At 39.7% G+C, this 23,163-nt stretch overlaps 1 protein-coding gene across 1 annotated transcript; it reads right to left on the bottom strand.

The window, feature by feature from the left end:
* Positions 1–3,054: 3,054 nt before the first annotated feature.
* Positions 3,055–4,121, bottom strand: LOC131006454 (uncharacterized). Its single transcript, XM_057933614.1, has 2 exons — positions 3,779–4,121; positions 3,055–3,461 (listed from the first exon to the last, which is right to left on the bottom strand). Exons 1-2 carry the CDS (start codon positions 4,119–4,121, stop codon positions 3,055–3,057), a joined length of 750 nt encoding a protein of 249 aa, XP_057789597.1.
* Between the last annotated feature and the right edge of the window lie 19,042 nt (positions 4,122–23,163).

Genomic DNA, 23,163 nt, shown 5'->3' with positions numbered 1-23,163 from the left:
TTATCGCATTCAAGACTCAAACTGAACAGCTAGACATGTAAATTATTGGCCAAATAATTCACAAGAAATTAAGCACCAGGAATCATGAATCACAAGTTGGAGGGCAAATTGATATCAATAAATCATACACACATAATTAAATAGCTATGTACAAACCCTAGGTTCAGATGAAAGAACTAGCTGGACATCATAAAATAAAATAAAAGCATAAATAAAAGAAAGCAATTGAAATAAATAAAATAGATAAAACCCGGAAGAAATTCTGGATGAACAGCTTGAATCTTGAATCTTGCAGGAAAAGAAATCTAATCTATGAAAGCATTAAAATCCTAAGTCTAAAACTGAAAAATATGAAAAGAGGTAAAGAGATGTGAAAAGATGTGTCTAATAGGTCAGGGAAATGACCTATATATAGGCACAGGAGATAAATACAGTGTAGAGCTCGAAAATACTGATAAAATCCGAAAATCCCGCAAAATCTCGAAAATTCGGAAATTCCCGTCGGGCACTATTCACTGCTGTGCGCGACTTTCTTGTTTCGGCCATATCTTCCTCGTCCGAACTCGGATTTGCGAACCGTTTGCGCCTACGAACTCGTATCGAGACGAACTACAACTTTCATTAAGATCAACAGTCCAAATTCGAACTCCATATTTCTGTAAAATTCATCAAAGTACGAGAAAGTAACATATTTCACAAGATAAAACAATTTAAGCACAAAACAATCATCCAACACTCAATTTCCTATAAAATTAACATCATAAGAACACTAAAAACCATGGAAACATGAGTGTTATCAACTCCCCCAAACTTAAGCCATTGTTCGTCCTCGAATAATGAGAAGAACACAATCAATATCACGAATGGGTAAGAAATCTAGCTCATCGATGCCTCCGAAAGAATAAGAATGATAGAATTCTCAAATCCTCAATAATTAAGCACAAAAATCACCAATAAACACAACTTATAGCAAAATCAACCTTGACATTCCAAACAATTGAATCTCACAAGGTATGTGTATCACTCAACTCTCAATTTGATGGAATATATAGGACGTGTATGCTCTCATCGAATTCAATGCAATGCAGATCTCTTACCATAGGCTTGCCAATCGTCTACAATCTTCATTCGCTAAAACTGTGCCAGGACTAAGATCAGAAAGGTCTTTTTCTTTGGGTTATAATGTAGGGACATTGGTTAAGGTAGGGAAATATAGGCTAAGTGACTCAAATAAATTAAGAACACCAACCTTATAACTTCACAAAGCAAGTATGGAATAAATTCCATCTTCCACCCAACTATATCACCATAATCAACACAACTCAAGGAATTTAATCATCACAAAACAGAACTAAACACTCTTTTATGCTCTCCATTTATTTCCAACAAGCAAAAAGTCGATTTTCTAACAAATATCTCAAAGTACACTCGACTTCACACTTTTTTTTTCTCAACAACTTTTTTTTTTCTTTTCTTTTCACAACTTTTCTAGAGATCATAAGAGTAAATAGTATCATAATATCATCCCCGGCAACGGCGCCAAAAAGTTGATCACTATTTTATTAGCAACAAATTACCGCAACTAACACGGTGCAATTGTAGCACAAATTGGTAACCAAGTATCCTATCCACAGGGACTGACACAACGAAACTACTTTAGCTGTTTCCTAAACAGACTCTCACAGTATGCAGGTAAACGAAAGCAGGAAGGTTTAATTAACTTCTACTAAAACGCAATTAACAATAATTAAAAACACGTAGGAAAATTCGAATATTAAAAGACAACTGATCCTAGGGTAGTAAATTCATTAACTAAATCCACATAATAAATCTATTAATCCTATGTACCAGTTTAATCCAGTTATGATGAGAGATCACTTAATTAATCAATCACTCTCGCTAGAGCAGCAACGATCGTAGATTAGTAAATTATCTATCTCCGTTAGGTCTCAAGAAAATCTACTAACTCCCAATAGCTCATAAGAATAGCTCCCTATGATCCACCTATCTCCGCTTGGTCTCAAGGTTAAAATCATACATTCCTGAATCCGCTAAACAGTTATCTCCGCTAGGTCTCAAACCGAATAGCTAAACATGCAAACTATTGATCAGATAATTCACAAGAAATTAAGCACCAGGAATTATGAATCATAAACTAGAAGGCACAAAGGTATTAACAAATAAATCACATAAATTCAATCAACTATTTACAAAGCCTAGAATCAGCTAAAGGGAACTAGCCAGACATGCTGAAATAAAACATAAACATAATTTAGAAGAATGCAATTATAAAAACTAAATTGTATAAAAAACGAATGAAAACGATTGTAGCGGCTTGAATCTTCAGTCTTGATCCAAGCCTTTAAAACTAGAAAGCAATAAAATTCTGAAAGCTAGAAAACTGAAAAATAAAGTCTGGGAACTGAAAAGGGAACCCAAAATAGGTCAAAAGAAGACCTATTTATAGTACCAGGGTAAAATACAGAGTTTGAGCTCGAAAAGGACTTGAAAAACGCATAAAAACGCAAAAATGCGGAGGCGCGGCGGTCTGGCGCCGAGTAATATCAAAAAGTTGATATCTTATTCTAATTAAATATATTAATATTATCATCTCATAATATATTGTTTAAAAACTTATTAATATATCAGTGCTTTAAAATTATTACGTCGAAAGATACCCGTCGAATTTCGTCGGGTTACGCTCTAGTTATTATTATTATTATTATTATTATTATTATTATTATTATTTGTTTGAGGGGATAGTAATTAGGAACAACTTATAACGAGGCCATGGCGAGATATATTAGAGCATCTCCAATGGGAGGTGCTTAAGGTGGTGCTTAAATGGTGATTCCCACCATAAGCATCTCCCCCCTCCAATGCATGGTACTTATGGAGGTTCTTAAATACTCATTTTCAATTAATTCCAATTCTACACTTCTATTTTAAAATTCTAAAATTTCATTAAAAATAAATTTCAACACTACAACAATTAAAATAAAATTAAAGACTTAATTAAAATACAATAATAAAAATAAAAATTATACTATTTTTTTAGGGCTTAATCGGACCAAAACGAGACCAAATGTGCTCCTTCAAATCCCAAGTGAGGCGAGCATGCACCTCTGCGTCTCGCATAGATGCTTGTCGTGCTACATATGCGCGAAACTCCGGTGGAGCACCGGTACAAGGACGAGCTGCGGCTGAGCTACTCGAAGCTTCGTCATTGCCCTCTTCTTCCCATTCCGTTGCGTGCTCGCCTTCGTCTTGGATGATCATATTGTGCAAATGGATGCACGTGAACATGATGTCGCTCAACTCCTCCTTGCTCCAAAGACGTGGTGGTCCTTTGATGATTGCCCAACGAGCTTGAAGCACGCCGACAGCCCGTTCGATATCCTTGCGAGCTGGTTCCTGTATCACCTTCAATCTCTTACTCTTCGCGTTGGATGTGTAGGACTCTTCACAAAAATAGGCCAGTTGGGGTAGATGTCTTCGGTCAAGTAGTATCCACTCGTGTAGTAGGCGTCGTTGAATTGATATGTGATCGGCAGAGCCCTTCCTTCTAATCGATTGTTAAACAATGTTGATGAGTTGAGCACGTTGATGTAGTTGTTTGAACCAGAAGTCCCAAAAAAAAAAAAAACATGTCAAATCCATAGTTTTTTTGATGCGACAACTTCGAGGATGATGGTCGGCTCCCCCTAATAACCTCGAGTATATGCTCATTGCCACGTCGTTGGACAATTCTTCCACACCCAATGCATGCAATCGAGACTTTCTAGCATTCCCGGGAAGCCGTGCTTCTCCTCGTGCATTGCTACAAGCCTTTGGCAGTCGGCGGGGGTCGGCCTCCTTAAGTATTCCACGCCGAAGAGTTGGTTGATGACTCGACAGAATCTACACATGCACTCCAATAAGGTAGACTTCGCAACCCGTAGATACTCGTCGTACTGGTCAGCTGCACCTCCATTTGCTAGCATACGAATAGCAACCGTGCATTTATGCAATGGTGTGAAGCCGGATCTGCCAAGTGCATTCGCACGTTGTTGGAAGTACGGATCGGACTGCACCGCGTTGACAATGCGCAAAATAATGCACGCCGCGTACGAAATCGGCATCATAAAATAGAGTCGGTGTATACTGATTTTTTTGCAAAATAATCTGCGTACAACCGTTGTGCTCCGACTTCACGGTCCCGATGAATGTACACCTTCTTTGTCCTTATTCTTCGAGGAAGAGGGTGCTCCGGCTCCGGTTCACCAATAGCTTCAATAATTTGGTAAAATTGTTGAAGGAGTTGGTCGAATTGTTGAGCACGTTGCTCGTCGCCGCCACTTAATGAAGAGGATGATTGTGGAGAAGACAATCTTGTAGATATTTTTCAAGAGATAAAGAGTGATTAAGGAGTGAATAAATGGGGGTTGTCACGACCGGACTTAATTAAGGATAATTAAGCCGGGAAACCATGACCAGGGAAGGGAGATTACGAAGCGGGTTTAGAAAGGGGCGCATAAAAGAATACTCAAAGAACTTGAATACGCGTGAAATATTCCTTAAAAGGAAAAGGCATAGTTAGAGGCTTGACTAAAACATAATCAGTGTTTACAGCGGAAGGCATAACTGAGATACATGTATGAAGACATATATCCTTTCTGAGCCTATTTTAAGTTCGACAAAAGCTCCACTCATCAACACTTCATCGCCCATCACAGCTCAACCTGCACAATCATAAACATACGAAGGGCTAAGTACAAGAGTACTTAGTGGGCAGTTGCCAAACTAAAACATAAACTTAACATCATCAACGAACATTAACAAGCATCGCATAAGAGGCATGAGTTTCTTTTAAATCCTTTGCTCACTAAACATTTCCAACTTCATAAACAGCATGAGTGCATTCTTCATCATCAACAATCATAAACAAGCATCGTGTCGTGGAGAAGGCCTTCCCCAACGAACACGGGTATCGCGCCGTGAGGGGGGCCTCCCTCAGCAGTCACGGCATCGTACTATTGAGGGAGGCCTCCCCCAATAGACGCTAACATCGTACCGTCGAGGGTGGTTTCTCCCAACGGACGCTGAAACATTGGCATACTGGCATCGCGCCGCGAGGGAGGCCTCCCTCAGCGGACATGGGCATCGCGCCGTGAGGAAGGCCCTCCTCAGCGGACACGGCATCGTACTGTTGAGGGAGGCCTCCCCCAACAGACGCAAGCGTCAAACACAGGCATAAACTTATTAGCATAAAGCATTCAAGCATAACAAAGCGTAGTTCACATGAGACGTAAATAAGCGTAACCAGCATAGCGTAAATCATTTAGGCATAATAAAGCATAAGACTTGCATAGTTCTTTAATAGCATCTTATTTTACGCGTAAGAAATTGCCCACCTGATAGCAAGGTTTTGCTAAGGTATTTTGACTCCTTGAGTAGTTCTTACTCTCGCGCTTGACCTTAATCACGAGAATGTAAAATAAGACATTGCCTCGAGAAAAATTCTCAATTAATGAGAAAGCGTAATTGTAGTAACCCGCTCTCTTAATTATTAAAACCAATAATGCAATAATTTATTATTGCATCTTTCAGTGATGATCTATGATTGATTTCGTCTTATGACTTTGAGTTATATAATACTTGAAACAAAGTTATTATTTTATTTCACGTGAGAAACCACGATAAGGATTATTGAGCAGTCAATAATTATTATTTCAGATTAGAACTGACTTAGCAAAGTTATGTTATTTAATTTTTACAATAGAAATATTATTTATATTATTAGTTATTATTATTATTCTTGCTTAAGTCGTGAATTTATTCCGGCTTGTGAGGAAGATTAAATCTTCGGATTTAATTTAGATATTAGATGAGAAAACGAATTAAATCTACGGATTTAATTTAGATTTATTTTACAGTCTATCGATACTAACAAGCGAGTAATTAGATATCAAGCAGTGCATAAACACGCGATATTTGTAAAAACCCGAAACTAGTATTTCATTGAACAAGTGATACATTATTAAAAATTTATAATTACCAAGATAGAGGGATTTTATTTAGTCACACCACAGTTTTTCCAAACGGTACAACTTCATATTCACTACATCCCTATTCCATTACAACCTACCTATTACAATTCCTACTTCTATTACCTAGCTAGTCAAGCAAGTAATGGGAAGGGAAAAAGGAGACGTGTGCAGTTGAAAAAGAACAGCTGCTGGCAGCAGCTCCCAATCCCCTCTCCCTACACCATACTACCATCTCCTTAGCACACTCAAGTGCACTCCATCGCCCCTTTGCCTTCCTAGCCTACAACTTCAGCCAAAACTGTCGCAGCCCGATATAGCCAGTGATAGCGTATACCAAGTATCGTACGACTAATAAAAGAAATAGTGAAAGAAATAGAAATACATCTTGTATTAGCGGAAGCATTTTCAACTTACTCATTTTCAAGAAAGGTTTTAAGACCAAAAATAATTACGAGCTTGGGTAAACATACTTAAGCAGTTGTAACTTAGCAAGGGTTTAAGAAGTATTTCCCTTATGGGATATTACAGGCATAAGCAAATTAAATAAAGTTTCATTAGAGTTTTGCAGCGATATACGTTACTATATGTGTGAAGACATATAGCAGGGAGTTCAAATTCTTATAGAGTCAAGGCATATAAGATAAATATGAGACATAGGAAAGACACAGCCAACTGACAATTCCAACAGCCTTCACCCATCCTCGCGCCAAGCCAGACCTGCACATTTAGAAATACATGCAGGGCTGAGTACCAAAAAGCACTCAGTGGACTCATGCCGGAAATAATTGAAATGTTGCTCTTAGAGCTATATGTCAATCTTGCCCTTTTCAATGCATCAACAGGATTTTGTCAAATTTGAAATACCTGTTCATGTTTTTCTGTCATAAACTCATTTGCATCATCATAATAATATCATTAGTCTGCAGACATTATATTCTGGGTATGTGCCAATTATGAGAACTCATATAACATATATATATACTAGGTGAAGAGAAGGAGGCCTCCTTCAAATCACCGTGACCGGCCGACTAGAGACGGCTCACGATCACCTCTGCGCACAAAACCTTTACTGTCATATAAATCAGTTAAAGGCCGATATCTTGCATCATGATCATAATCATGTCTTTCATAGAGGCAACATACCACATCTCATTCTCATCAATAATAAATATGGCAAGTTGACAATTTTCATAATACTCATCAATAATGCTTCAACATGCTTCATTTTCATAAGATTCATCAATAATGCTTCAACATGCTTCATTTTCATAAGATTTTGCATTTGAACTCATTATCATGGTAGCTAGCCATAATAGAGTTAGAATAAAGCCCACCTGTCTCAAGGGTCGATGACGTAACGCTCAGAGTCGTACTAATGCCGGCCGTCACTCGAACCTTTGGTGGCGCACGTGGTTTAGATTGCCATGTGACAAAATAAACTCTAGTTAGAATTTAATCTAACTAATATCTAATACTTATACTTGCATCAATGCTTAATTTCATCTTATAACTTCTCTACTATTTACCCAATTGGACCTCCCAATTTAATTGGATATCTCATCCAATTAAAAGACTCTCAATCCTAGGTAAATAGCATTCAAAAAAATCACTTAGTCATTCATACTTCAAACTAATCACTCATTCCACATAATACATTTAGGAATTATCTCAATAGTCAAATGACTTGAAAATAATCCTATGAACTTGAAATCTTTTTCCTTGTAAGTAAATTCTCAAAAATTCATGTAAGCTTTGGAAAATATATAAAATTTTCTAGTAGTATTTTCATGACATAACATGGTGTATTCTTCCACCAAAACTTTTTAAAAAAAAAGCCTTAACAAAATCAAGGTAGGATTTTCGGACACCTACAGTTTACCATTCTGTTCTGCCTCAACTTTAAAGAATAAACTGTTTTAACTCAGAAATCTCCTGGATTCGAGACTTACACCTTTGAAAACCTCTCTGAGTCTAGTTTTATTTAAAAAACAGTAGAGTGAAAAACTCCAAGTGGTTTAAGAGATATGGGTGTTTTCCCACAGTCTACCAGATTCGGCAGTTTTGCACGACTGGAAGTTAGGATCTTTGAAAAATAGTAAACGTTGGCCAAATGGTTTGAAATTTTACATGCATCTGTATAACACATGTATCTTTATACCATAAAAATTTAGGAGGCTGAATATTTTTGGAAGTCACTGAAAAGTGTGACTATAGGGACTGCCCTTCTGAATTTCCGGCGGAAATGTGCAGTAAATATTTTATATTTTAAAAAGGTAGTAAACGAAGTCCAAATGACTTAAAATTTTACCAAAGCTTACAAGACATATATCTACACACTGTAAAATTTTGAAGATTTTTGGACGAGAGAAACCTCGTCGACTCATCAGTCCAGAACGTAAGAAGTTTTCTCAAAATGGTTGAAATAACAACATTCATACATATCACTTTAGATCTATAATTTCACCATTATTCTCATGCATTTTCTCACTAATAACTCATCATGCTTCAATTATCAACATATAACCCCTTCAAGGGTTTTCAAGAAATATATCTTCATTTCTCATGCATCTAACATGTAGAAGTGTATGAGCATATGAGGAGTAGTGGAAAGTTTGAAGGAGTTCATATGCTTTCTTTCACCAACATTTTCGAAAATCATAAGAGTAGAGAGGGGACTATCATGCTTCAATATGCTTCAACATACATGCTTATACATCATGAAAATATATACATAACATAAGAGGAGGATTGAGGTTGCTACCAACAAGATCAATGGAGGTGGAGTAGAAGATGATGCGTAGTATGCTTGGAGCTTGTGCTTGAAGATTGGAGCACACTTGATGGCTTTAGTGTGAAGGTAGAACACTTTTGGCTTCCTTAACTCTTTCCAAAAATGGTGAAACAAGGAGAGAAGTGTGGTGGAGTGAGGAAGGGCTGCCGAAAATATGAAGGAGAAAGGGGAGAGAGAGAGCTTGCCTTGATGAGAAGTGATGGTGTGATCTTGGCTATTAATGCATATCTTGTAGTAAATGAAGAAGTGATGGTGAGGATGTCATGCTCTTAATTGTGCAGGAGAGTGAGAAGAGAGAGATCGAGCAAGGGCGGAGGGAGAGAAGCTTGTGCATGTGCATGTGTGAGCTTAAAAATGGGGATTGTGTTGGCTAGATAGGTTAGCCTTTTAGGGGAGTGGTTAATGGTGCAGGTGAGTCTCATTTAAGGAGGAGAAAGAGAAGAGTGTGAGGGAGAGGTAGAGACCGAGAGAGAGTGAGAGAGGAAGAGAGTGAGAGAGTGAGAGAGGAAGAGAGAGAGAGAGAGAGAGAGAGAGGAAGAGAGATCGAGAGTGAGAGAGGAAGAGAGATCGAGAGAGAGAGGAAGAGAGATCGAGATTGAGAGAGGAAGAGAGATCGAGAGAGAGAGAGGAAGAGAGATCGAGAGTGAGAGAGGAAGAGAGATCGAGAGTGAGAGATATATATATAAATGCTTGGATAATTAACTCTTATTTAGTGTGTAGGAATATATCCCCAGAAAATACATATATATATACATGTGAGGAAAATTTCTCTCAATTATGATATTACCAATATCATAATAACAATGCGTCAATAAATCATATGTGAATATTCTACCACGTAAAATATTAATATCACATAGACATTTCAACTAACTAAAAAAAATAGGGCGAAGATTTAGGTTTCTCTAAAATAAATTTATAAGACCCGAGAAAAATAATATCGCCTCCTAATAAACTCTCAAAATAATTCTTATCTCAATTATTCGCCCACGTGCATAATTCCTCTAGCTACTATTTAAACTCAATTTAAATCGAGCTAGGGCACAAATAGCTTCTCAAAATACGGGGTGTTACATCCTTACCCCCTTAAAGAAAATTTCGTCCCGAAATTTGAAATCTCACCTTCGGGAAACAATTTTGGATATTTTTCCTTCATTTTATCCTCCAATTCCCAAGTTTCTTCTTCTTGCCCGTGATGTCTCCATTGTATTTTGACCAAGGCAATTGACTTATTTCTCAATTGTTGGATCTTTACTTCCCACTTCGAATTGAATATCTGTGCGTCTAGTGTCGGCATAAGATTTTTGACGATCTTGAGCTTCTTTAATTCGTTGTCGAATTTGTCTCACAGTCGTGATCATTTCTTCCACTGCATCAGGACCTAACACTTTTCTTTCTCCCACTTCATCCCAATAAAGCGGAGATCTACATTTTCTTCCATAGAGGGCTTCATATGGTGCCATGTTAATAGTCGCTTGGAAACTATTATTGTAGGCAAATTCAATCAGGGGTAACACTTGTTCCCATTGAGCTCCTCTATCTAACACTATAGTCCGAATCATATCTTCCAAAACTTGTATAGTTCTTTCAGACTGTCCATCCGTCTGTGGATGAAATGCTGTGCTAAAATTCAACTTAGTACCCAATTCCCTGTGTAAGCTCATCCAAAAACGTGAGGTGAATTTTGTATCTCTATCGGAGGTAATCGTCATTGGAACTCCGTACAAACGTACTATCTCACGAATGTATATTTGAGCTAACTTTTCAGAACCATGTGTGACAGGAATCGGTATGAAGTGAGCACTTTTTGTCAATCTATCTATGATCACCCAAACGGCGGTATTTCGTCTATTTGACTTTGGCAAAGCAGTGACAAAGTCCATGGCAATGTGGTCCCATTTCCATTATGGGATTTCTAACGGTTGTAATTTGCCATAAGGTCGTTGATGCAACGCCTTCACTTGCTGACAAGCTAAACATCGTTCTACAAACGAAGCTATGTCTCGCTTCATGTCTTCCCACCAAAATCTTGCTTTTAAATCTTGGTACATCTTTGTACCTCCCGGATGTGCTGCGTAAGGCGTGTCATGAGCCTCGCTCATGATTTCATTTCTTAATTTCTCATCATTGGGTACACAGATTCTTTCCTCAAACATCAATGCATTATCTGCGGCTTCTTGGTATGAATCCAGCTTCTCGGTACGGATTTTCACTCGCAATCTTTCCAATTTCTCATCCTTTCTTTGCATACTAACAATCCTTGATCTTAGGTCGGGGGTAACACTGAGTATCGCCATGATCAAATCTGTGGTTTGCGGTGGAAATACCACTTCCAACCTTAACCTTTCGAATTCCCTGACCAAGTCATTTTCCTTAGTTAGGATACATCCTAACTTGGCTCGTTCCATTCTGCTCAAGGCATCTTCCACGACGTTGGCTTTGCCTGGATGATAATTGATTCCACAATCATAGTCCTTGACCAATTCTAGCCATCTTCTTTGTCTCATATTCAGATAATTCTGTTCAAAGAAATATTTGAGACTCTTATGGTCGGTGTAAATTTCACACCTTACTCCATAAAGGTGGTGTCTCCAAATTTTCAATGCGTGCACTACTGCTGCTAGCTCCAGGTCATGTGTCGGGTAATTTGCTTCGTGTGGCCTAAGCTGTCGCGAGGCGTAAGCTATTACCTTTCCCTCTTGCATCAGTACACAACCTAGTCCTTTCTTTGATGCGTCCGTAGAGATAGTGTATTCCTTGTTTGCTTCTGGAACGGCTAGTACCGGGGCAGTGGTCAACCTCTTCTTCAATTCTTGAAAGCTTTGTTCGCATTCGTCTGTCCACAAGAATTTGACTTCTTTCTTGAGCAGATGAGTTATAGGCTTGGCTATTTTGGAGAAATCTTGTATAAAACGACGGTAGTAGCCTGCTAATCCTAGGAAGCTACGAATCTCGTGAGGTGTCGTTGGTGATCTCCATTCTTGCACTGCTTGAACTTTGGCAGGATCCACTTTGATTCCTGCAGCTGAAATGACGTGGCCTAAGAAATTGACTTCTCGTAGCCAAAACTCACATTTGCTATACTTAGCATAAAGCTTTTCAGCTCTTAGCTTCTCTAGCACAGTTTTAAGGTGCTCTTCATGATCCTTCTCATTCTTCGAGTAAATCAAGATGTCATCTATGAATACCAACACGAATTGATCCAAATATTCGTGAAACACTCGATTCATGAGATCCATGAATACGGCGGGGGCATTTGTTAATCCAAAAGGCATCACTATGAACTCATAGTGTCTGTATCTCGTGCGGAATGCTGTCTTTGGAATCCTCAGGTCGTATCCTCAATTGATGATACCCTGTCCTTAAATCTATCTTTGAGAAAGCGCGCGCTCCTCGAAGTTGATCAAACAAATTGTCTATACGTGGCAAAGGATACTTGTTCTTTAGGGTCACCTTGTTCAATTCCCGATAGTCAATACACAATCTTAAACTTCCATCTTTCTTTTTGACAAAGAGGACCAGTGCTCCCCAAGGCGAAGCACTGGGTCGAATGAATCCCATATCCAACAGTTCTTGTAGTTGCAACTTTAGTTCTTGCAATTCTGCTGGTGCCATCCTATATGGTGCTTTGGATATTGGTGCTGCTCCAGGTTCCAAATCGATCGTGAATTCCAATTATCGGTTCGGGGGAAGACCTGGTAGAATATAAGGGAAAACGTCTTGATACTCCTGCACTATAGGTACATCTTCAATCTTTATTTGTGCTTCCTCTTCTTGGTTCAAGTATACTAAATATATTGTCGCGCCCTTTTTTTTTAGTATCTTGTTCGCTTGCACTGCAGAGATGATAGGTGTCTTCTTCCATTTTCTATTGATGGCATAAAAACATGTAGGTTCCTTGCCTGGTGGCTGGAATAATATCCGTCTCTGTTCGCACTGTATCACCGCATGGTGTTCTGCTAACCAGTCCATTTCCAAAATGATGTCTGTGCTCCACATGCGCATAAGTCTCAACGTCTTAGCCTTAAGCTTAAGAGGTCCTAATTCGAATTCCAAGTTAGGACACATATGTGTAACAGTGGTGACTTTCCCTAAGGGAGTGGCTACCCTTAATTGAAGCTGGGCTGGTTCTACATTCAGTTCTAATGTATCCACACAAGTATATGGGATGAAAGAATGTGATGCTCCCGTATCAAAGAGAATAACAATGGGTACACCTTTCAGTTCCCCAATACCTGTTAGGTTTCCTTGGTTCTTATCTTGATTCTTCTGATTGATAGCATACATCCTTTGATATTGCGGTGGTCTTCCTGCTTGCGGTGCAGGTAGCTGCTTATGAGGCTGGTTTGGACGGCGAAAAGGTTGTTGCTGTAGTGGTTGAGGTAGAGGAAGAATTCCTTCCATTGCCCTGAGCTGTGGGGTTGGAAACTGATTGGGTCTTCCTCCACTCATCCCCTGCTGTCGGTTGGGGCACTGGCTCGAGTAATGCCCGGGTTTTCCACAAGTGAAACAATTTGGGTTTCCAGCTCTGCACACTCCTGTGTGTAACTTGTTGCACTTAGGACAAGGGGGTATCCCTCGGTGTCCGGGGTGTAATGTAGCTGGTCCACCATAAAATGATTTATCGCCCTTCACGAATGGAGGCTGAACATTCTGGCCTTGCCATGGCTTTTTACCCTCATTTCCACGATTTTCCCATTTGCGTTTTCCTTTCTAGCCTTAGTTAGAGTAGGGAGTGTTTGATGCTTGCGTGTTTTGAGCTGATGGAGGCGTTGGTGCGTGTGTTGGTTTCTCCGGTTGCATTGCTAGCTCCATATCTAGAGCTCTGTTCAAGGGCTCGGCATAGGAAAGTGCCGTTTGACTAGCCAATACAACTCTTATCTCCCGTCGCAGTCCGGCGCAAAATAACTCGGACATCTTCTCATCCGTATCCACTCTATACGGTGCATAGCGGGCCAGATCGCAGAATAGTCGATCGTACTCCACTACAGTTTTATTCCCTTGCTTCAAAGTGGTAAACTCCATCTCCTTCTTTTTCCTATAGCTTCTGGGTATGAACTTCTCACACAGAGCAATCTTAAAAAGATCCCAAGTGAGTTCATCTAACTGTTCTTGGGCCATAGTTTTCTGCTTTGCTTCCCACCAATAGTCGGCGGTTCCTTTCAGCTGGTAAGACACGCACATAAGACGTTCTGCGTCGTTGCATCTCAAAAATCGAAAGATTCGTTCCATAGCACGAATCCATTCTTCCGTTTCAGTAGGGTCTCCCATGCCTGCGAAAGTCGGTGGGTTCTGTCTTAAGAAAATTTCTTCCACTCTCCTATCTTGAGGTGGAGGCGGCGGCGTAGGTTCTCTGGGTTCTTCCTCATTCACGGGTACATTTCTGTACACTCTTCGTGGAGGCATTATGATAAGCTACAAGTTTATCAAAAATAAGTTCCTCTATGTGACAATGCTTCTCATACTCTAGTCTTATAGCTGAGTAATTCACAACATATCATGCATCATATATATATATATATATATATATATATATATATATACATTATCACATAGAAAATACTCAATGCATCAAAGTACTCGGTTTTCAATCAATGTATACAAATTGTCAATGCATCAAAACAAGTAATCACATTTCTCATTTAGTCAAAAATGGCCACTTTGGCCCATCATGTATATACCGTGAAAATTGCCTCAACGAGGTCTTCTTTTGTACAAAATGTATACTATGATCTATAAACTGCTATAGGTCAGTACAAAGTACTACTTTGTTAAAGACCCAGCTACTGCATCAACACTGCGTCTATGTACAAGCAGCCCTACAACTGGGTACAGGTACTATCCGTTACCCGTGTACTATAGGGGCCTAACAAAATAAGTACAAGCCCTGGTCTGGGATGGAACTATCCATTGCCAGCCAAATCTATGGGCTATCTAAACAAAGCTACTATATACATATGCATCTCTACTTAACACCATCATATCAAAACCATATCCACCCATGACCTCTACCATCATCCCGGCTACCATCGTCACTCCCATCCTCCGTAGCATCATCACCCTCGTCCTCTCGAGCGTCACCCAATCGAGGCACACGAGGCACGCCGTCGTCACTGTCAGAGTCGGCACGGTGGAACGGGTCATAAGCAGCTCTCTCCCGAATCAGGTCTCCTCGAGGAACGTTCGTCTCGAAGGCCAAGCCCATGCTAAGAAGATCCAAAGGCTGTGAGGTGAGAGTCCCCTCAACCGGGACTGATCCTGCGTCGTCCTCCGGGTCTCTAGCCATCCCCGGGGGTCGTGAAAGCCCTGGTGCGAATGGGTCAACATCGGCCATAACGATCTCACCCTCTCCAACAGCAGGGAGGGGAGGAACAGGAAGGGTCTCACGGATGGGGCTCATCAGCTGCTCAGTGGTATCGATGGCCTCAGTGGTGTCGATGGTCATCGGGTAACAAAGGATAAATATCCAAAAGTCGGGGAGTACATTCCGGGAGAATACATGGGGTAGTGAGGCTCCAAGACATCAATAGGAGAAATCTCTTCCTCGGGTAGAGTGCCCTGAGGAAGTGAATGAATAGGGTCATCAATCGGCTGGGAGCTAAGGAGATCTAGTCCCAATGCCATAAAAGGATCCTCAGTCTCAGGAAGACCCTGAGGCTGGCTCTCTGCCTCACGCTCTCGGGTGTTACTCTCCATCAGATAAAAGTAGGGTGGGTTCGCATACATCACGAACCGGCTCAACATAATGGTTAGGTACTCTGGGAATCGTACCTCAAAACCTCCCGGTGCCAACGGGCTATAGAAGTCTGGGGCGATGAAATGACACCAGGCCTGCCAGTGGGGTGGCATCCTATGTGGCAGTACCTGCATGGCCTGCTGAGCCGTGACCTCGTGCTCTATGGCATCAATCCACCTGTGGTGGAAGCGAGTCAAGAACTCTCCAATAGTCTCGTGGTGCTCCATGGTACAATCATAGAAAGCCTGTACTATGTCGAATCCGTCTACCATGCTATAAACAAAAATAACAACTCGTGTTACTCAAACTAAGTTAAGAATGACTTACTTGTTTATTACTCAATAACATACTTGTTTGTCGGTGTTCCTCTAGGATTCTCGTAGTGCATTGGTATCAATATTGATTCCGATAAAAATTTCCACCATCTTACTTATTCAATCAATCAAAACAACGTATCAATAAAATTGCATCATGTACTAATCATGCTTCTTTCTCAACTTATAAATATTGCTTTCTCATCAACTTATCAACTGCATAACTCATGCTCATAAGTAACTTTAAACTTAAACTTTTGCATACCTCATCAAGCTGGCGGAGATGAGGTGTTGGCTCTTGTCAGTGACATAACTCTTTTAGTCTAAGACTCTAGCTTAGACTCAATCAAGAAGAGACTCTATAAGAGATTACTCTCAGAGCAGACGAGCTGCTCTGATACCACTCTGTCGCAGCCCGATATAGCCAGAGATAGCGTATACCAAGTATCGTACGACTAATAAAAGAAATAGTGAAAGAAATAGAAATACATCTTGTATTAGCGGAAGCATTTGCAACTTACTCATTTTCAAGAAAGGTTTTAAGACCAAAAATAATTACGAGCTTGGGTAAACATACTTAAGCAGTTGTAACTTAGCAAGGGTTTAAGAAGTATTTCCCTTATGGGATATTACAGGCATAAGCAAATTAAATAAAGTTTCATCAGAGTTGTGCAGCGATATGCGTTACTATATGTGTGAAGACATATAGCAGGGAGTTCAAATTCTTATAGAGTCAAGGCATATAAGATAAATATGAGACATAGGAAAGACACAGCCAACTGACAATTCCAACAGCCTTCACTCATCCTCGCGCCAAGCCAGACCTGCACATTTAGAAATACATGCAGGGCTGAGTACCAAAAAGCACTCAGTGGACTCATGCCGGAAATAATTGAAATGTTGCTCTTAGAGCTATATGTCAATCTTGCCCTTCTCAATGCATCAACAGGATTTTGTCAAATTTGAAATACTTGTTCATGTTTTTCTGTCATAAACTCATTTGCATCATCATAATAATATCATTAGTCTGCAGACATTATATTCTGGGTATGTGCCAATTATGAGAACTCATATAACATATATATATACTAGGTGAAGAGAAGGAGGCCTCCTTCAAATCACCGTGACCGGCCGACTAGAGACGGCTCACGATCACCTCTGCGCACAAAACCTTTACTGTCATATAAATCAGTTAAAGGCCGATATCTTGCATCATGATCATAATCATGTCTTTCATAGAGGCAACATACCACATCTCATTCTCATCAATAATAAATATGGCAAGTTGACAATTTTCATAATACTCATCAATAATGCTTCAACATGCTTCATTTTCATAAGATTCATCAATAATGCTTCAACATGCTTCATTTTCATAAGATTTTGCATTTGAACTCATTATCATGGTAGCTAGCCATAATAGAGTTAGAACAAAACCCACCTATCTCAAGGGTCGATGACGTAACGCTCAGAGTCGTACTAACGCCGGCCGTCACTCGAACCTTTGGTGGCGCACGTGGTTTAGATTGCCATGTGACAAAATAAACTCTAGTTAGAATTTAATCTAACTAATATCTAATACTTATACTTGCATCAATGCTTAATCTCATCTTATAACTTCTCTACTATTTACCCAATTGGACCTCCCAATTTAATTGGATATCTCATCCAATTAAAAGACTCTCAATCCTAGGTAAATAGCATTCAAAAAAATCACTTAGTCATTCATACTTCAAACTAATCACTCATTCCACATAATACATTTAGGAATTATCTCAATAGTCAAATAACTTGAAAATAATACTATGAACTTGAAATCTTTTTCCTTGTAAGTAAATTCTCAAAAATTCATGTAAGCTTTGGAAAATATATAAAATTTTCTAGTAGTGACATAACATGGTGTATTCTTCCACCAAAACTTTTTTTAAAAAAAAGCCTTAACAAAATCAAGGTAGGATTTTCGGACACCTACAGTTTACCATTCTGTTCTGCCTCAACTTTAAAGAATAAACTGTTTTAACTCAGAAATCTCCTGGATTCGAGACTTACACCGTTGAAAACCTCTCTGAGTCTAGTTTTATTTTAAAAAAAGTAGAGTGAAAAACTCCAAGTGGTTTAAGAGATATGGGTGTTTTCCCACAGTCTACCAGATTCGGCAGTTTTGCACGACTGGAAGTTAGGATCTTTGAAAAATAGTAAACGTTGGCCAAATGGTTTGAACTTTTACATGCATCTGTATAACACATGTATCTTTATACCATAAAAATTTAGGAGGCTGAATATTTATGGAAGTCACTGAAAAGTGTGACTATAGGGACTGCCCTTCTGAATTTCCGGCGGAAATGTGCAGTAAATGTTTTATATATTTTAAAAAGGTAGTAAACGAAGTCCAAATGACTTAAAATTTTACCAAAGCTTACAAGACATATATCTACACACTGTAAAATTTTTAAGATTTTTGGACGAGAGAAACCTCGTCGACTCATCAGTCCAGAACGTAAGAAGTTTTCTCAAAATGGTTGAAATAACAACATGCATACATATCACTTTAGATCTATAATTTCACCATTATTCTCATGCATTTTCTCACTAATAACTCATCATGCTTCAATTATCAACATATAACCCCTTCAAGGGTTTTCAAGAAATATATCTTCCTTTCTCATGAATCTAACATGTAGAAGTGTATGAGCATATGAGGAGTAGTGGAAAGTTTGAAGGAGTTCATATGCTTTCTTTCACCAACATTTTCGAAAATCATAAGAGTAGAGAGGGGACTATCATGCTTCAATATGCTTCAACATACATGCTTATACATCATGAAAATATATACATAACATAAGAGGAGGATTGAGGTTGCTACCAACAAGATCAATGGAGGTGGAGTAGAAGATGATGCGTAGTATGCTTGGAGCTTGTGCTTGAAGATTGGAGCACACTTGATGGCTTTAGTGTGAAGGTAGAACACTTTTGGCTTCCTTAACTCTTTCCAAAAATGGTGAAACAAGGAGAGAAGTGTGGTGGAGTGAGGAAGGGCTGCCGAAAATATGAAGGAGAAAGGGGAGAGAGAGAGCTTGCCTTGATGAGAAGTGATGGTGTGATCTTGGCTATTAATGCATATCTTGTAGTAAATGAAGAAGTGATGGTGAGGATGTCATGCTCTTAATTGTGCAGGAGAGTGAGAAGAGAGAGATCGAGCAAGGGGGAGGGAGAGAAGCTTGTGCATGTGCATGTGTGAGCTTAAAAATGGGGATTGTGTTGGCTAGATAGGTTAGCCTTTTAGGGGAGTGGTTAATGGTGCAGGTGAGTCTCATTTAAGGAGGAGAAAGAGAAGAGTGTGAGGGAGAGGAAGAGAGATCGAGAGTGAGAGAGGAAGAGAGATCGAGAGAGAGAGAGGCAGAGAGATCGAGAGAGAGAGAGGAAGAGAGATCGAGAGAGAGAGAGGAAGAGAGATCGAGAGTGAGAGAGGAAGTGAGATCGAGAGTGAGAGATATATATATATAAATGCTTGGATAATTAACTCTTATTTAGTGTGTATGAATATATCCCAAGAATATATATATATATATATATATAGGGAGAGGTTCAAATAAGAACCACTAAATAAAATTAGAACAGAGAACCATTTTAAGCCATTCGATCATCAAGATCTACGGTGGATGCATCATCTTGGTGGATGAATGCAGATCCTGGGTTCGAATCCTGAAGGGAGCAAAATTTTTATTATTTTCGGATGCATTAAATTTAATAGCGAATGCATTAATTTATATAGCAGATGCATTGATTTTAATGGTTCTTATGTTCTCACGATAAGTGTGGTTCTCATTATAATCGCACCCTATATATATATATATATGTGAGGAAAAATTTCTCTCAATTACGATATTACCAATATCATAATAACAATGCGTCAATAAATCATATGTGAATATTCTACCACGTAAAATATTAATATCACATAGACATTTCAACTAACTAAAAAAAATAGGGCGAAGATTTAGGTTTCTCTAAAATAAATTTATAAGACCCGAGAAAAATAATATCGCCTCCTAATAAACTCTCAAAATAATTCTTATCTCAATTATTCGCCCACGTGCATAATTCCTCTAGCTACTATTTAAACTCAATTTAAATCGAGCTAGGGCACAAATAGCTTCTCAAAATACGGGGTGTTACAAAAACACTCCCTTATTCACTCATTATTCACCTGCAATTACAAGGGCAGCAACATAAATTTGTTCCGGCCATTCCAGTGCAGATAATACCCAAAGATCCAAGAGTAAGAAAGAGCATTGATTCGCTGCCTGAAGCTTTAAGGTAAACCTTGGCATTTATCCTTCATCTTCTTCCATTTGCAACCTGCATTTATTGAAATGAACAAGTATGATTTATTTCAGAATCCTTCCACTTAATCCACCCACAGCAGCCAACCAACACCAATACCTCAAGGTATTTTATGTTATCGCGGTTCACTATCTTCACATACATTTCACCCCATGCTTCATGTATTAGAAGTTCAGAAATATAGGATGAAGTATATTACAGAGGGACATAGCAAATCACATATGCGTACATTATTTATGGCATTCAACAGAAATAGTTTGATTCATACATTGATATATATATATATATATATATATGTATATATATTGCAGTTGTACTTAGAACCAAAAGTCATGAGAACTCCCATCAGTAGCAACATGAATCGAGATACAGTAGTAGAGGGATAGAGTAAGAACTTAGCTTTTAAGAATAAAGGACCGACTGCCCTATTCAGCCGAGCCCAAGGGAAGGCGAAAGGCGAACCTCGCTGATTCCAGGGCCCAACATTGACGGCGTTGCGCTAGCCGGCGATTCACAGACGACTCCAACGAGACGGCGACCCATGGCGAACGACAGAGGCAGAGCCCTGCTGCTTGACGGAACTCGACGGAAACTAAAGAGGAGATGACGAACATCGGAGAGGCAGCGGTGCTTTCCGACAGCGCGGCGGTGGTGGCGTTTTCAGGCGGAGCAACGCCGGCTTGAGGCGACAATGTCTCCGGAGATTTTAGAAAAGCGGCGAGATTGAGAGTGGGCCGAGAGGCCAGGACTCGACCTCTGCCTCAGATGTGTATGTGCATATTTTCAGAGCTTCCAGAGGGGGAAGAGATGGGGGATGGCGTCGGGCTCAGGCTCTACGTCGGCGCCTTCGAATTGAGAAGGAGAACGACGACTAGAAGTCGCTGGGAGTGCAGCAGCGGCCCCGATCGCCGGTTGTGTTGAGTATCGACCCTCGTCGTCGTTGTTGAAGGCTTCCTTCGACTTTGGGTCGCCACAGCGCAGCTACAAAGCCGCAAAACAGCAGTTGCACAGCGGCGCAGCAACGAGGTAGCAGCAGCCTCGACAACCTGCAAGGAAAAACACACAAAGAGAGGAACAAGGGGCGTCGATCTTCTCGGCTCAGGTACAGCTCTCTTCCTCTCGATCACGCACACACTAAGCCACGAAGAATCACAAAGGGGACGTTGCTCTCGCCGGCACCACAATCGGCCAACAAGCCTTACACCTTCACCGGTAGCACCTCCACACAAATGAAGAACACTAAGCAATTTTCGTCCACATTACAGCCACAGACCAAGGGCTCTTTAAATAGCATACCATAGAAGGATCTAGAGAAGGAAGGTGAAGAGGTTTATGGGGGAGAAGAAGCGCAGGGGTCACAGCCCCAAAAGGGCACTAATTTTCGACTGGAAGGGGGAAATGGGAGGGCTGCCAAAATAAGGAGGATAGGGCATGGGCTTGTTGGGCCAAATTTGGGCCAACTAACAATATCTCCACCTTTGGCCCAATCACGGTATTGTGTGCATCAAAGAGGAAGCTGTACCATAATCATCATCGCCGAGCCCCCTGTTAAATCACAAAGAAATAACAGGGAAACATAAGACCACAAAGGTCAACGGGTAAACTAACCAAGTCAATTCCTGTAAAACACAAACAAGAGAAAGACAACCACCAAGCACGAAGCACACTAACACAAAGTTAGTCTAGCACAAAGGGCCACAAAGAGCAAGCACAGATCACAAAGTACACATGATCACGAAGATAACATGCGACACAAACGGTCATCACAAAGTAAAACTCACAAAGCCACATAGACACAAAGCTACTAATCAATCACAAAGACACTAAGCCACAAAGACTCACATAGTCATTAAGGCACTAACCAACGAAGTCTCACAAAGCCACAAAGCCTAAACAATCACAAAGAACAACACTAAGGCATTAAGAAAGAGCTCCACCTTAGAACACATCACTATTGGTTTCATTACCAATTACATTAGCATGCTCTACATCTTGTTTTTTCTTAGGGTGAGGACAATCCTTAATATAGTGACCAGTTTCACCACAGTTATAGCACTTCCTAGGCTTATATCTATGATTAGACTTATCATTAAATCTCTTTTCACCCCTAACATGCATGACTTTGTCCGGTTCTTGAACACAAATATTAGAATTTAAATCTAATTCCTTATTCTTTAAAGCACTCACAACAGTGTCAAGCGTCACATTATCTCTACCATACTTAATAGCAGATTTAACATCACTGTAAGAGTCAGGAATAGCATTTAAAAGAGCATACGGAGCATACTCATCAATATGTTTATCACCCGTCAGTTTTATATCTTGAACTAACTTAGTGAATTCATCAACATTTTCATCAATTTTCTTATTCAAATCAAGTTTGAAACGGAAAAACCTTTCAATCAAAAATATCTTAGACGGCAACGAGGTTCCAGTGTACAACTCCTCTAACTTAGACCATAGATCTTTAGCAGAAGTCATTCTCCCTACTTTTCTAAGAACACACTCAGACAAGTTGAGAACAATAGCAGACAAGGCAAGACGATTCAATTGAGTTTTCTTTTTCTCATCAACATCTTCATCATACGAATCATCAATTACTTGATAAACATTTTGTTGAATTAAAATACATTCCATTTTCTGCTGCCAAAAACCGAAGTCCGTTTTACCATTAAAAGGAGCTAAACCATAATTTGCCAAAGAAGACATCGCAACACGAAGCAAAAAATCACAAAGACTCACAAAGATTGACAACCACAGAGTTTACAGCGGAAATAAAAATAAGAGACCAAAACACTATTCACGAAATCACAATTCACGTGAATAGTAACAGCGAAAAAAATAATTAAATCAGAAAACAGAATTCGACACACGAATCCTAGATATCTACCAGCAGATAAGCACCAAGCCTAAACTGCACCAGATGGCAGCAACTAGAAATAGAAAAAC

The sequence above is a fragment of the Salvia miltiorrhiza genome, chromosome 1 (genome assembly GCF_028751815.1).
Source record: "Salvia miltiorrhiza cultivar Shanhuang (shh) chromosome 1, IMPLAD_Smil_shh, whole genome shotgun sequence".
NCBI classification, from domain to species: domain Eukaryota; kingdom Viridiplantae; phylum Streptophyta; class Magnoliopsida; order Lamiales; family Lamiaceae; genus Salvia; species Salvia miltiorrhiza.
The sequence above is the reverse complement of the archived record's forward strand: the minus strand, read 5'-3'. Positions and strand labels throughout refer to the sequence as shown.